The 13,440-nt window shown below is 50.7% G+C and overlaps 2 protein-coding genes across 2 annotated transcripts; both read right to left on the reverse strand.

Annotated features, from left to right (window-relative positions):
• Positions 1–705: 705 nt before the first annotated feature.
• On the reverse strand, positions 706–6,077 carry LOC123182659 (periodic tryptophan protein 2). Its single transcript, XM_044595306.1, has 8 exons — positions 4,835–6,077; positions 4,043–4,294; positions 3,858–3,950; positions 3,350–3,721; positions 1,762–2,106; positions 1,444–1,671; positions 1,162–1,353; positions 706–1,060 (listed from the first exon to the last, which is right to left on the reverse strand). The coding sequence occupies exons 1-7, from the start codon at positions 6,017–6,019 to the stop codon at positions 1,183–1,185; spliced, it is 2,646 nt and encodes an 881-aa protein (XP_044451241.1). The 5' UTR covers positions 6,020–6,077; the 3' UTR covers positions 706–1,060; positions 1,162–1,182.
• A 2,191-nt stretch (positions 6,078–8,268) lies between these two features.
• LOC123182660 (chaperone protein ClpB1) lies at positions 8,269–11,691 on the reverse strand. The gene is made up of 4 exons (XM_044595308.1): positions 9,553–11,691; positions 9,149–9,428; positions 8,862–9,059; positions 8,269–8,763 (listed from the first exon to the last, which is right to left on the reverse strand). Exons 1-4 carry the CDS (start codon positions 11,514–11,516, stop codon positions 8,449–8,451), a joined length of 2,757 nt encoding a protein of 918 aa, XP_044451243.1. The 5' UTR covers positions 11,517–11,691; the 3' UTR covers positions 8,269–8,448.
• Between the last annotated feature and the right edge of the window lie 1,749 nt (positions 11,692–13,440).

Below are 13,440 nucleotides of genomic sequence, written 5' to 3' on the forward strand. Positions count from 1 at the left end.
TATTCAGAATAGTACATATATGCGCCTTATCTTCCACTTTCGTGTTGGGACTAAAAAATATACTAGATTTTTCAACACTCACCATTTGCCCCGAAGCAGCACAATAAGAATCCAAAACTGATTTCAGCGCCTCCACGTTCATCGAATTAGCTTGCATCAGGATAAATGAATCGTCCGTGAAGAGGAGATTTGATATAGATGGGCCCTTGTTATGAAATGAAAAGAGAATTCAGGTGGGCTGAGGAGGGGAGTCACCAATAATTTTCATCTATCAACGTAGAAGTACATTTGTTCGCGGACGGAGGTAGTGTACTCGCACCATCGTTCGTCCGTGTCATAATCATCAACATACTTCGTTCACCTAGATTCTTTGATACAAGTAGTTGCTTAAAATTCTCATCCCCCTTCCAAATTATTTTCATTAGCCAAGCAGAAAAGACAATTATTATTGTCAAACGTGCCGCGGTGGATACACTCTACTGGCCATGGTCCTCACAGCTAGCATCGGAGGCTTCTTCAAATTAACAGCTGTTAACAGTGATGTATTGACTCCATCTTAAAACTAAGATTGGTCTGTTTGTGTTGTCAAAAGAAGACACAGATTTGTGTGTTTAGTGTTGACGTGGCAAATCGATCGGTCCTTGTCAAGCTAGCCGACTGGTCAATTTAGGGAATAAAGTTTCAGAATTAAATCACAGGCAGGCATCCACAACATCACGAGTTTACCATCTAATATCTCTGCGCTCGTTTGTAAAACGCGCTTGAAAGACATTGTTCCTAACAAAATTTGGTCACACGGACGGGTACAAACACACAACCTGAAGAGACTAGCTACCCACTTCGTGGTCCAAGAGACAATCCTTCCTCCCCGGACAAAAATGCCAACGTCCTCAGCTCAACTTTCAGCCCTGAGCATCAAACATATTGGTTAACCAGCATACAGCCACTGCGCATGTAAATGACGCAAGAGTGCAGATTCGGCCGGCCGCATACTGGTTGGCAGAAAAAATGAACTCGGCTGCTCATGTGCCCAGTGATCATGTTGGTGCTATAACAACCACTGCAGGAACACAAGGATGATCTGTGTCAGTTCCCATTTTGCGAGACTTAATAAAATACGTCTGTGACAATTGCAAACATAAAGATGAGTGAAATACTCACGAAATATGTGCCGACCATGGCCTAACTCTTTGTCCCAGCAGAGCTCAGGTATTTGAGCATGTACTCGTTGGAGGAACAAGTGTCCGCCAGATCCTGGTGTAGTTTTGTTATAGATTTCTGCAACGACTTGAGAGCAGGAAGCAAGGTCCTGGAGTTCTGCTGGATGTAGCTTCCATCAACCTTGCAAAGCTCCTAGTAACGAAAATATAAATCAGAATAAGATATTCAGTGTTTCACCAAGACCAGCAGCTTCGACAGAAAAAAGGAAGAGGAGAATGGCACCTGAGCCCAGAGCAGGATGAATTCCAGATGGGGGCAGCTTTCCAGGAGGTCAGCGAATGCATCGATCAATCTCTGAAGATACTTAAAGGGTACTGATGAGCAGATTGCTCGTACATTGGATGGATCCACAGCAAAGATGCATTTCGTAATCAAGGAGTCTTCGTTTAACCGGAGGCTCAGTACAAGGGCTCTCTGTTGTTGGTTTTCTGCAAGAGCTTCCTCCACTTTCTGTACAAACACGAAGCACATGAATTTGTTATGGATTGATCAGCACCATCTTGGGACAATCAATTCTCAAAAAAGACATGAAGTAAATACCTCAGGAGTAACATCAATGTCAAGATCCGTTGGATCAAAAATAAATGATTCATCAACCGAGTACAACAGAACACCATCAGTGGTCGCTGCAGCAAAAGATCTTCCTGTTGGAGCAAATTTCACACATTTTGTCCGAGCTATGGGCCTTCCACGATTTGCCATGGATCCAGGTAAACCATGCCCCAGGCTACCTCTTGTCTGTTGATCAATTCCATCCTCAACATCACTATCTTCGTCATCGATTAGATCTAGTGGACCAGCATCAGTCATATTTTTTGAATTCAGAAAATCAAGAACTCCATCCAATGAAAGATTGCGAGTGATCTGGAATCTACGCAACAGCACCTGCACAGATGACATTGGCAAATACAGAAGACAATGAATAACTTCAATCATTAATGTGAACAACAAAAGGCATTCTTACAAAGTTACAATCATGTCAATCACTGAAGATAATGTCAATCTCGAATGCACGGGTACTTCAGCTGACCAGCGAATCCGTATCGGATACCATATCCGATACCGATACTCCTCCGATACGCCCCCGGTACGTATCGCTGGAGTATCCGAGAATAAATGATTTAAAACAATTACGATACTCTAAGGATACTTGGCCAGTATGTTTTGGATACTTTTCCAGCCCAGTTAAGAGCCCGCTCAGCCCAGTTAAGAAGCAACCAGCAACCCAGTGCCTCGATGCCCCCATCCTTTCCCTCACAGTGTCTTTCCTCCCTCCCATGCACACACCAGGCGGCGGCTGTGTCGCCAGCAGCTGCTCACCCAGGTCCCAGGGCCAGCAGCAGTGGCGGCTAGCCGGCGACGAGCTCCTCCTCCTACTCACCAACGTCCCCTCTCACGCAACAGCCATGTATGGACACTTCTCTTCTCCATTTCTCCTGCCCAGCCAAGCTCATCTCCTCTTCTTTCTTCTCTGATCTCTGAAGATCTATCATTCTCATCTCCTCCAGATGGCTTTGAGTACCTACAACGTATCCGTATTGGCACTTTTTGAAAATGACGAATTTACGTATCCGTATTGGCCCGATACTGATACCCGTATCCGTATCGGTGCATTCGAGATGTCAATGGACACCTGACCACATGCATCTTAGCTGTTACCACAACACGAGGGGCAACATTCAGATGTGGCATTGGCAAATACAGAAGACAATGAATAACTTCAATGATTAATGTGGACAAAAGGCATTCTTACAAAGATACAATCATGTCAATCACTGAAGATAATGTCAATGGACACCTAACCACATGCATCTTAGCTATTAGTATCTTTTTAGGTTCATGAGGTTACCAGGAAAATATTTTTGGTGACCAAGTCAAGCAAACATTGGGTTACCAACTAATAATAGACAAAGTTTTTACCAAACTACATAATAGACAAAGTTTTTACCAAATGTTGGCATCAAACCAATTATCCTAAATGTTGGCAAGTACAATGGTAGCCAACCAAGCACTAGCCAATATTTGGCATTCGCCAAATGTTGGCATGCCAATTTTTGGCATCAAAGCAATCATGCTCTAAATGTGTGTATGCTACAAAGTTGTTTTATCACAAGAAAGATTTCCTGACCTGTTCTCCAATATCGTACATGCAGATATATTTGCTGTTTCCTCCTGCTAAAATATAGCTTCCATCGGCAGAATAGCACAGTGTCGTGAAGTACTTTCCTATACTTGTATTAGCTGCAGATCTTCTATCTGTCATGAGGCGCCCACCAGAAATATCCCTGCGACCTTCAATTGTATACATCAATAAGCCATCAAAAGGATCCCAGAAATTGATTAGGCCATCTAGTGTGCTGCATGCAATCTGCCTTCCGTCAGGACGATAAGCCAAGGTAAGAACATCATGTGAGTGTTGAAATGTTTCCACAGCACCCTTGCTCTCAAATACATCCCAAAGACGAACGGTCTTGTCCCACGATGATGAAGCCAAAATAGCCTACCAAACATAAGCTAGTTACTCTTTCTGTGAATTTAAAAAATACATAGAACCAATAATAGAGCAGTTTCAGCACAATTTCCTTGTGCGCACTAACAAGGAATGAGAACCAAAAAACATCAAAGCATGGACTTACACTGATTGGTGAAAACATTAGACCATGAACGGGTCCTTGATGGCCACTGAGTACATCCAATAAACGACCGGTCTTCATTGACCAAACATAAATCTGCATCAAAAACATTGTGGTTATTGAGGAACTAGAAGTAGAGCATAGGCGACAAAAGGATTGCCAGAAAAATGTTGACTGCATACACCCACCTCAAATGAATCAAGTGTTCCAGCACAAATTACTTCCCCACTCTGATCTGCCGTTAAAGAAACAAATTGTCTAGGTGAAGGGGTCGTAAATGTCTTGAAGTTACGATAACGGAACAGATCCCATGCTCGAATAGTCCCATCAAGGGAGGCACTGAGAAGAGAATGGTTATTCGCCATAAAATGAACTGCAGTAACAGCATTTGTATGCTCGGAAAATGTTATGAAACAAAACCCAGTGGCAGCCGTCCAGACCTACAGAGAGCCAGTCACGTGTATCAAACTCGCAGTGCAGGATAATGATACTTCAAAATAAAAACAATATGGTTTCAAACCTAGGAAAATTTGTGACAGTTATCATTTCTGGTTTTCAATACATAGATGAATAGCTGACATTTTTCAATTCAAATGAATAAGATTGATGTAAGTAGTTCTTCAAAGAGGTTAAGAAAATCAATTACTCCATCTCAATAGCACTTCATCAAGTATCTCGACCTACTTTATGAGCCCATAACTCGTATTATAATTAAAAAGGCTTTCAACCGAATTTCAAACAAGGACCCCAAGCAGAAAGGGGTAGCGACTGAAGTTTTATCTAAAAATACCCTCCATCAAAGTATCTCAACCTACTGTATATGCACTACTTCTAAGTTGTAACATAGTTAAAAGGCTTTTGAATACCACAGCAAGCAAGAAGCCCCTCCCCCCCCCCCCCCCCCCCCCCCCCCCCGGCCCGGCCCAAACAGAAAGAGGACATAGAAAAGATTGCAAATGACATTAGTACTTCAAACACACCTTGACTTTGTTATCATCAGCTCCAGTAGCAATTAACTGAGAATCTGGTGAGTATGCAATGCAGTTCACATCAAAGTAGTGACCCTGCTGCTTCAAAATGTAGGTCTCTGACCGCCACTCCCACACCAGCAGTTGCCCAAGCTTGGCACACCCAAAAACTAGCCAATTCCCCAAGCTGTTGAAAATAGCAGTAGTGATCTTCTCCCTTGATATTGACAGCTGGCAGTGGCACACAAAGTCCGGCATCTGGTACAGCCCAAATACCCCGTTAGAGAACCCAACCACCACCATGTCAAGATCCCGGTGGTAATCGCAGGCTGTTAACTTAGCAGGTGCCTGCATGAAGAAGTTCTTCTTCTGCAACTCCCACTTTGCCAAATGAAGTGGAGTAGTGCTGGGCTCTTCCAGTTCTCCCAAACTCTTCCTCTTCCTGTTCCCAGCATCAATTTCCGGCTCACCATTCTGCTCTGATTCCTGCTCCGGTGTCCCGGGTGAAGGCGGAGATGCAGCATCATCGCCCTCCACCAAATTCCATGTAAAGATAGCTCCGTCCTTTGAAACCGTGTAGACCCCGTGGACTCTGCCCGTCTTCTTATCGGTGGCGAAGAAGGCGCCGACGACAGCCGCGCGGTGGCCAAGGAAGAGAAAGGGCTTGTTCCCGGTGCCCCGCTTGACGGGCAGGAGGCGGGCGGTGAGGTCCTTGCAGGCGACGAGGAGGGAGGCGGAGTCGGGGGACCAGTCGAAGGAGGTGACCCCGGCGGCGAAGCCGGGGAAGGTGCGGAGGAGGTGGAAGGGGAAGAACTCCCTGCGGAAGGAGGGCGAGCGCCAGATCTGGACGAGCTTCCCGACGGCGACGGCGATGAACTGGCCGTCGGGGCTGAAGCGGACGGCGGAGGGGGCGGCCTTGAAGGAGACGCGGTGGAGGACGGCGCGGCGGCGGAGGTTGGCGTAGAGCGCGCGGCCCTTGTCGTCGCAGGCGAGGAGGAAATCGCCCGAGGGGGAGGTGGCGAGGCGGGCGATGTTGGCGGAGGACTCGAAGGGGAGGGTGAGGGAGGAGGCGGCGGCGAGGTCGGTGGTCGCGACCCGGTTGCCGACCGCCGAGAGGAGCACGGAGGAGTCCCCCGCGAAGACGGCGTCGCCGCCGCGGTACGGCGCGCCCAGCAGGTTCTGGAAGCGGTAGTTCATGGCGGGCGGCCGGGCGGGCTTGGGGGCTAGGGTTTTGGGGTGGGGAGGAAGGGGACGAGGAGGGTGTAGTTGACGACGAGAGAGGGTTTAGCCCTGGATTCGAAGTTTTGGTGGGCCGAATGGTTCGGCTGGAGACTTGGAGAGGGACAGTCTCTGGCCCAACTGTGGAGCGGGCTAAGATGAAATTGAACATGATTTCTCGAAAAAAAAATGGAATTGGACATGGCCTGTCAGAGTGAGTTTTTTTTTAGGTGAGGGTGAGTTTTTGCTCAGCAAAAAACTGACGGTGGACCACATAACACATGTGGTAAGCAATCCAAATAATTCCAAAAAAAAACTGACCGTGGCAGCAGTTTTTTTTTTGAACACTCCGTGGCAGCAGTTCAGAAACAAAAACTGTGATAGGCAGAGTATAAGTACGTACATTTAGGTGAGATGGCCGGATCAATTCACAAATTTACTTCCTCGTTCCGTAATATAGTGTAAACTGGTTTTTGTATAAGTATAGTTTCACAAACTTTGACTAAGCTTATATAGATAAAAATTATATACACATCTACAATAACAAATGTATATCACACGAAAATATGTTTCTTGAATAATCTAATGTCATTGGTTTGATATTCTGAGGGATGGTAATTTTGTTTTACAAACTTAACCAAACTTGAAATATACTACTCGTAGGCATGCACTATACTTTAGAAAGGAGCGAGCACTTATTCATTTGCATGTTGAGCTCGTCTTTCACTTGTAAATTAGTACCATGTAATATTTGTTTTAATTTATAAAAGATAACTAATTTTTGCTAGTATGCATGACAAAAGCATGTCATTTACACTTTCAAGCATGGTTTGAATTTAATTAAAAGTAAAGAATGATTCGGATTACATTATGAGCAGATTAGAACAGACTCCTCAATTAGCTTACTCCCATATTTCGAAGTTCTCATGCATTTTGCATTTCATTGAAAATATCTTCATTTATTTCAAAATGAATTGTTTTATATTCTAAATTTTGATGACGCTGACTCGAATTCTTTTTTATAGAGTGCACATTATCTTTTTTGTCTTTGGATGATTTGGAGATTGCTCACCACGTATGCTCATTATCTTTGATATGGACATCAAGAAGTTTTTGCTTTAAAAAATTGCCTAGGTGGAGAAATTTATAGCTAGGTAGGGATTTTCCGAGTATATGATTGGTGCTCCCAGCCCTATAGCAAAAAATATATATAGTAATTGTAAAAAAAACATGTCTTTTGTGACATCAAGCATTGTGCTCGTACAAAAAAAATAGCCAAAAAATACTTCCATGATATTCCGGGCGAAGAAAACAAAGCTAATAGTACTATTCAAGTTACTTTGTCATCACTAATTTATCCACCTTTGCCATGAAGTCAAGAAGCTTTTTATACTAATACAATACTTGATCACATTTGATTTTATTTTATTTTGACTTTTTTACTGTTACTGAATTATTTGGTACATATAGGGTGCGCTCGCACCAAGTTCCCTTCGGGAATTTTCAAAATTTCTTGACATGCCTGTTAATTGTTGGTAAAATTGTTAGTGGCTATTCCTCGACAGATGGAATTGGTGTTGAATGAATAACAAACTCATATATAGCTCGCACCAAGTTCCCTTTGAGAATTTTCAAAGTTTCTTGCTGTTAATTGTTGGCTAAAATGGTTAGTGACTATTCCTCGACAGATGGAATTAGATGTTGAATGAATAACAAACTCATACATAATTCAGGGCTTGGCTGTATGTCATTTGCCTATAATTTTTTTGGGTCGGTCATTATTTTTTTAAGCCATCCCATGCAAATCATGGGCTGAAAAACCTTCTTCAACCCCCCATCGCCCTCCTTTTCTTCCTCGATCCACCGTGCGCCCGCCGCCTCCGATGCTTCAGTGACCGCCTCGCCGCACGGCCCTCCCTCGAACCATCTCAACCGTCGATCGTGCCACCGCGGCCACGCCATCCCCTCTAAGCCCGGCGACCACCAAAAGAACTCTGGCGAAGCAGCAACCCACCCACCGCCTCTGACCAACCCTAAGATAGTGGGGGTACGCTGGCGGCCTCGCCGTCTTTTTCTTCATCTCTGAAGCGCTTTCTTCTTCATAGCTATTGTGTATAATTCGTTGGTTTTATCAGCCGATGCATTTATCGCGATGATGATATAATAGGTGAGAAAAAATTACTTAGGTACGAATTTTTTGGGCAAGAAACGACCAATTCGGAAAGCAATTCACAAGACACTCTTTTCTCTTCGCTTTCAACAGACTCACAGAAACACAGAAGATTATTCCCGAAGCCGTAACAGCTTCCGGCCACCCGACACACGCGTCACAGAACAACACGAAGCGCCTGCCTCACCGCAACTCATCTACACACTTCATCCAGCAAGCTTCACTTCAGCTTCAGAGTTCAAACATCTTCGTCCATGCCGTCCTCGTCCCCGTCCTCCATGACCCTCATCTTCTTCACGGCCTTGGCGGCCTCGCCGCCCCCGCCATTGGCGACGGCGCCGTTGGGCACCTGGATGAGGATGTCGGACCTCTGCCCCGTCTCGGCGTTCACCAGCCCGCCGCTGCGGTCCACCCGGTAGGCCAGCTCGTCCTTGTTGGCGGCGTCGATGTACACCGTGCAGTTCTCGTCGATCTCCTCCTGGATCAGCATCTTGGACAGCTGCGTCACCACCCTCTTCTCGATCCACCTCCTGATCGGCCGAGCGCCATACACCTGCACGTCGTTGATTCAAACGAAAGCAGAGTTAGCAATGGCGCGAAATGTTCAGAAACATGGTGACGGGGAGACGGGGCTGGATTGCTGTCGCGTACCGGATCGTAGGCCAGCGACAGGATGACGTCCAGCGCGGCGTCGGTGACGGCCAGGGCGACGCCGCGCTCGGCGAGCCGGACGGCCACGTCCTTCATCTGCAGGCGAGCGACCTTCCTCAGCTGCTCGTGGGACAGCGGGTCGAAGACGACGATCTCGTCCAGCCGGTTCAGCAGCTCCGGCCTGAAGTGCCTCCTCACCTGCACGCACACACGAATTTCAGCATCACATTGCAGATCAGAGAGGAGTACATCGGTAATGGGGATTGAACTGATCCGTACATACATACCTCCTGCATGACGAGGTCGCGCGCGACCTTCATGGAGTTCTTGCCCACCATCCCGGCGAGGAGGTGCTCGGCGCCGAGGTTGGAGGTCATGATGATCACGGTGTTCCGGAAGTCCACCGTCCTGCCTTGCCCGTCGGTCAGCCGGCCGTCGTCCAGCACCTGGAGGAGCGTGTTGAACACCGCCACGTGCGCCTTCTCCACCTCGTCGAACAGGATCACGCTGTACGGCCGCCTCCTCACCTGCTCCGTCAACTGCCCACCCTCCTCGTGCCCAACATAGCTGCATTCAGCAGAACAATTTATAATCCCAAATCAGCACCCAAATTCAGTCTTTGTTTACAGCTAAAAAAATTGCAGAAATGAACAATTTTTAGTGGAAATCATCAGTGGCTCAGTGTACTTACCCAGGTGGCGCTCCGATGAGGCGGGCGACGGAGTGCTGCTCCATGTACTCGGACATGTCGATGCGGACGAGCAGGTTCTCGTCGTCGAACAGCTGCTCGGCGAGGGCCTTGGCGAGCTCGGTCTTGCCCACGCCGGTCGGGCCCAGGAAGAGGAACGACCCGGTGGGCTGCTGCGGCCGTCCAAGCCCCGCCCTGGACCTCAGCACAGCCTCGGCGACGGCGTTCACGGCCTCCGTCTGCCCGACCACCCTCGTGTGCAGCCTGTCCGCCATGCCGACGAGCCGCTCCTTGTCGTTCTGCCCGAGCCGGGTCACCGGGATGCCGGTCCACCGGCTCACCACCTCAGCGATCTGCTCCGGGCCGACGGTCTCGGTGAGCATCAGGTTCTCGCCGGTCTCGCCCTCCAGCTTGGCGATGGCGGCGTCGATCTCCTGGAGGGCGCCGTACTTGAGGTCGGCGACCCGGGCCAGGTCCATGCGCCGCTCGGCCTCCTGCAGCGTGAACTGCAGCTCCTCGCGCCGCTGCTTCAGCTTCCGGATCTCGTCGATCCGCTCCTTCTCCTTCCTGTACTTCATGGTCAGCGGCTGCAGCTTGTCCCTCAGGTCGTCCAGCTCCTTCCTCACCTCCACCAGCCGGGCCTTGCTGGCCTTGTCCTTCTCCTTCTCCAGCGCGTGCAGCTCCACCTCCAGCTGAATCCGCTTCCTCTCCAGGTTGTCGATCTCCTCCGGCTGGCTGTCCAGCTGCACCCTCACGTTGGCGCACGCCTCGTCCACCAGGTCGATGGCCTTGTCCGGCAGGTGCCGGCCCATGATGTACCTCGCCGAGAGCTGCGCCGCGACGACGATGGCGCGGTCCTGGATGCGCACGCCGTGGTGCCCCTCGTACTTCTCCTTGAGCCCTCGCAGGATGCTGATGGTGTCGGCGACGCTCGGCTCGGCCACGTACACCTGCTGGAACCGCCGCTCGAACGCGGCGTCCTTCTCGACGTACTTGCGGTACTCCTCCAGCGTGGTGGCGCCGATGCACCGGAGCTGGCCCCTGGCGAGCATCGGCTTGAACAGGTTGGCGGCGTCCATGGACCCCTCCGTCCTCCCGGCGCCGAGGACGAGGTGTATCTCGTCGATGAAGAGGATGACCTTGCCCTCGGCCTCCTCCACCTCCTTGAGCACGGCCTTGAGCCGCTCCTCGAACTCGCCGCGGTACTTGGCGCCGGCGACGAGCGCGCCCATGTCGAGCGCGACGAGGCGGACGTCGAGCAGGTTGCTGGGCACGTCCCCGCGCACGACGCGCTGCGCGAGGCCCTCCACGACGGCCGTCTTGCCCACGCCGGGCTCGCCGATGAGGACGGGGTTGTTCTTTGTGCGGCGGGAGAGGATGCGCACGACGCGGCGGATCTCCTCGTCGCGGCCGATGACGGGGTCGAGCTTGCCGGCCACCTCGACGAGGTCGCGGCCGTACGTCTTGAGCGCCTGGAAGTTGGTGTCGCCGGAGGCGGACTCGACCTTGCGCGAGTTGTCCCCGCCGCGGAGCTTCTCGAGCTCGGCGCGCACCCGCGAGGCGGACACGCCGGCCTCCTTGAGGCAGTCGGCGATCTGCGCGTCCTCGAGGAGGCCCATGAGCAGCTGGTCGACGGCGAGGTGCGAGTCCCCGCGCTTCTTCTGCGCGGACTGCGCGCGCCGGATGGCCTTGATGAGCGCCGTGGAGGCCGGCACGGAGTCCGGCGGGGGGGACTGCGACGGCAGCTTCTTGAGCGCGCCGGAGAGCACGCGCTCGAACGAGTCCCCCGCGGACGCGTTCCCGCCGGACGCCCCCGCGACCGCCTGGCGCAGTATGCCCGACTTGTCCGCCGCCAGCGCCGCCGCCAGGTGCAGCGGCGTGATCTGCGCGTGGCCGGCCTCCGACGCCGCCTCGTGCGCCGCCACCAGCGCCTCGTTGGTCTTGTGCGTGAAGTTGTCCGGGTTCATGGCTGCTGCTGCTTGCGCTCGCGCTCTACAATGGATCGAACTGACAAGATTTTGGGTTGGAAGATTGATTGGGATCGGCGAGTGTTTGTGGGATTGCTCTGCTTCTGGATTCTGATGGTGCTGGGGGCCGGAGGGCGGTGGGCATAAGAAGGAGGGAGCGGAGAGTTCGCCGGGAGTCTAGAAGGTAGTGGAAGCCGCCGGAAACGGAAGCGGCGAGATGGCACGGGAGTGTTCGTCTGACACTATGGGGCCGTGCGCTCTCCTGGCCGTTGGATTGGCAGGGGCAGGGCCTCCGATGCGCGACGTTTGTATCTGCAGTGGATGCGGTTGCTCGGTGTCGGCTTTCTCCGGGTCTGTATCTAGGCGGTAGTGCCTGACCTGTGGGGCTAGGTGAGTCCACCGCTGGGTCCCACGCACCATTTCTGGACCTTTTTTCCGTTCCATCCAACAAGTTCATGGCGGAACCGATCCAGTCACGAGGTTTTCTGCTGACTCCGGTGCCTGGGGCAATGACACGTCCGCGTTGCCAACGCCAGATGTCAAAATGCTCCGGGTCGCGCGGTCCAAGTGTCAATGCCCAGGGAACACGCACGCTTCACTAGTGGCTGTTCGGATAAGAAGTGCTACCCCCTCATCGTTTACAGTACTTCCGCTTGTGTTTTCGGTCATATTAATCATGATTTAAACTAATAAAATAAAATTATATGTAGCAAAAATTTTATTATTAAAAACAACATTTAAATATGACTAGTAATTTTTTGTGTGACATGCATTAATATTCTACTAATCAAAGACATGGTTATACTTTAACTCAATGCGTTGGGACTCACGACAGCTTCAACCCTATCCTTCAAATCGAACACATTCGTTCACGGACTGATGGGACCAGTCCACAGGCAATGATGTAGAAGCCGACCATCCAAAGCTTCCTGCATACATTTTAAACCAAATTGCGAATAAACCTTCTGAGACGCAGTCCAAGCGCCGGCGCCCTAAACGCCGTTCTAAGCCTCGTCGCTCGAAAGACGGCAACACTGGCACCGGAGAAAATAGTACTCCGGGCGACGCCGAAAACAATGAAGACCCTGTGGGAGCCGCATCCGAACAGGAGGAACAAGACAACGGGCAAAATAACCCTGATAAACAGGCCGTGCCCAACGACCCAGATGACGATAGCTATCGTCCAGTCTCCGACGATGAGGAAAGCCTCGGCAGCGAGGATTTCATCGTGCCTGAGGCACCCCTCGAGCAGGAGCGCTTCAAGCGCCAGCTAATAGCTACTGCAAGAAGCCTAAAGAAAAAGCAGCAGCAGCTCCAAGTCGATCAAGACCTACTCATTGACAGATGGACCGATGTCCTGGCAACCGAAGAAAACGACCTCAAGCGCCCAGCCAAGAGTTACCCAAAGCGCAGACTGCTACCTCAGTTCGATGAGGAGGCACCAAATCCCATACCTCCCTCGCGTAACGCGGAACGACCAGCACGCGGTCGGGATAGTGCGGCAGGCCGACCACCCCGTGGTCGGGATAAAACGGCAACTCAGGCCGAACAACAGCCCGCCCCACCGCCTCGCAAAAACAGGGACAAAACAGCTCGGGACCATACATACGACCTTCGACGGGACCTGGACAGTAGAGCAGGACACACCATATCAATCTACGGATCGCGAGGACGCTTCCCCACTCGGGATGACAGCCACCTATTCGGACGTGACAAACTTAATCACATCCGGGCCGATAACCGCAGACGGACTTCATCGGAGGTGCGCTGTGACGCGGCCCGCTATAGAGGCGCCGGACACCCTCTCTGCTTCACAGAGGAGGTGCTGGATCACGAATTCCCCGAGGGGTTCAAGCTCGTCAAATATTGAATCATACGACGAAACAACCGATCCCGCAGTGTGGATCGAAGATTTTATTCTCTA

Source organism: Triticum aestivum, chromosome 1D, assembly GCF_018294505.1.
Source record: "Triticum aestivum cultivar Chinese Spring chromosome 1D, IWGSC CS RefSeq v2.1, whole genome shotgun sequence".
NCBI classification, from domain to species: Eukaryota; Viridiplantae; Streptophyta; class Magnoliopsida; order Poales; family Poaceae; genus Triticum; species Triticum aestivum.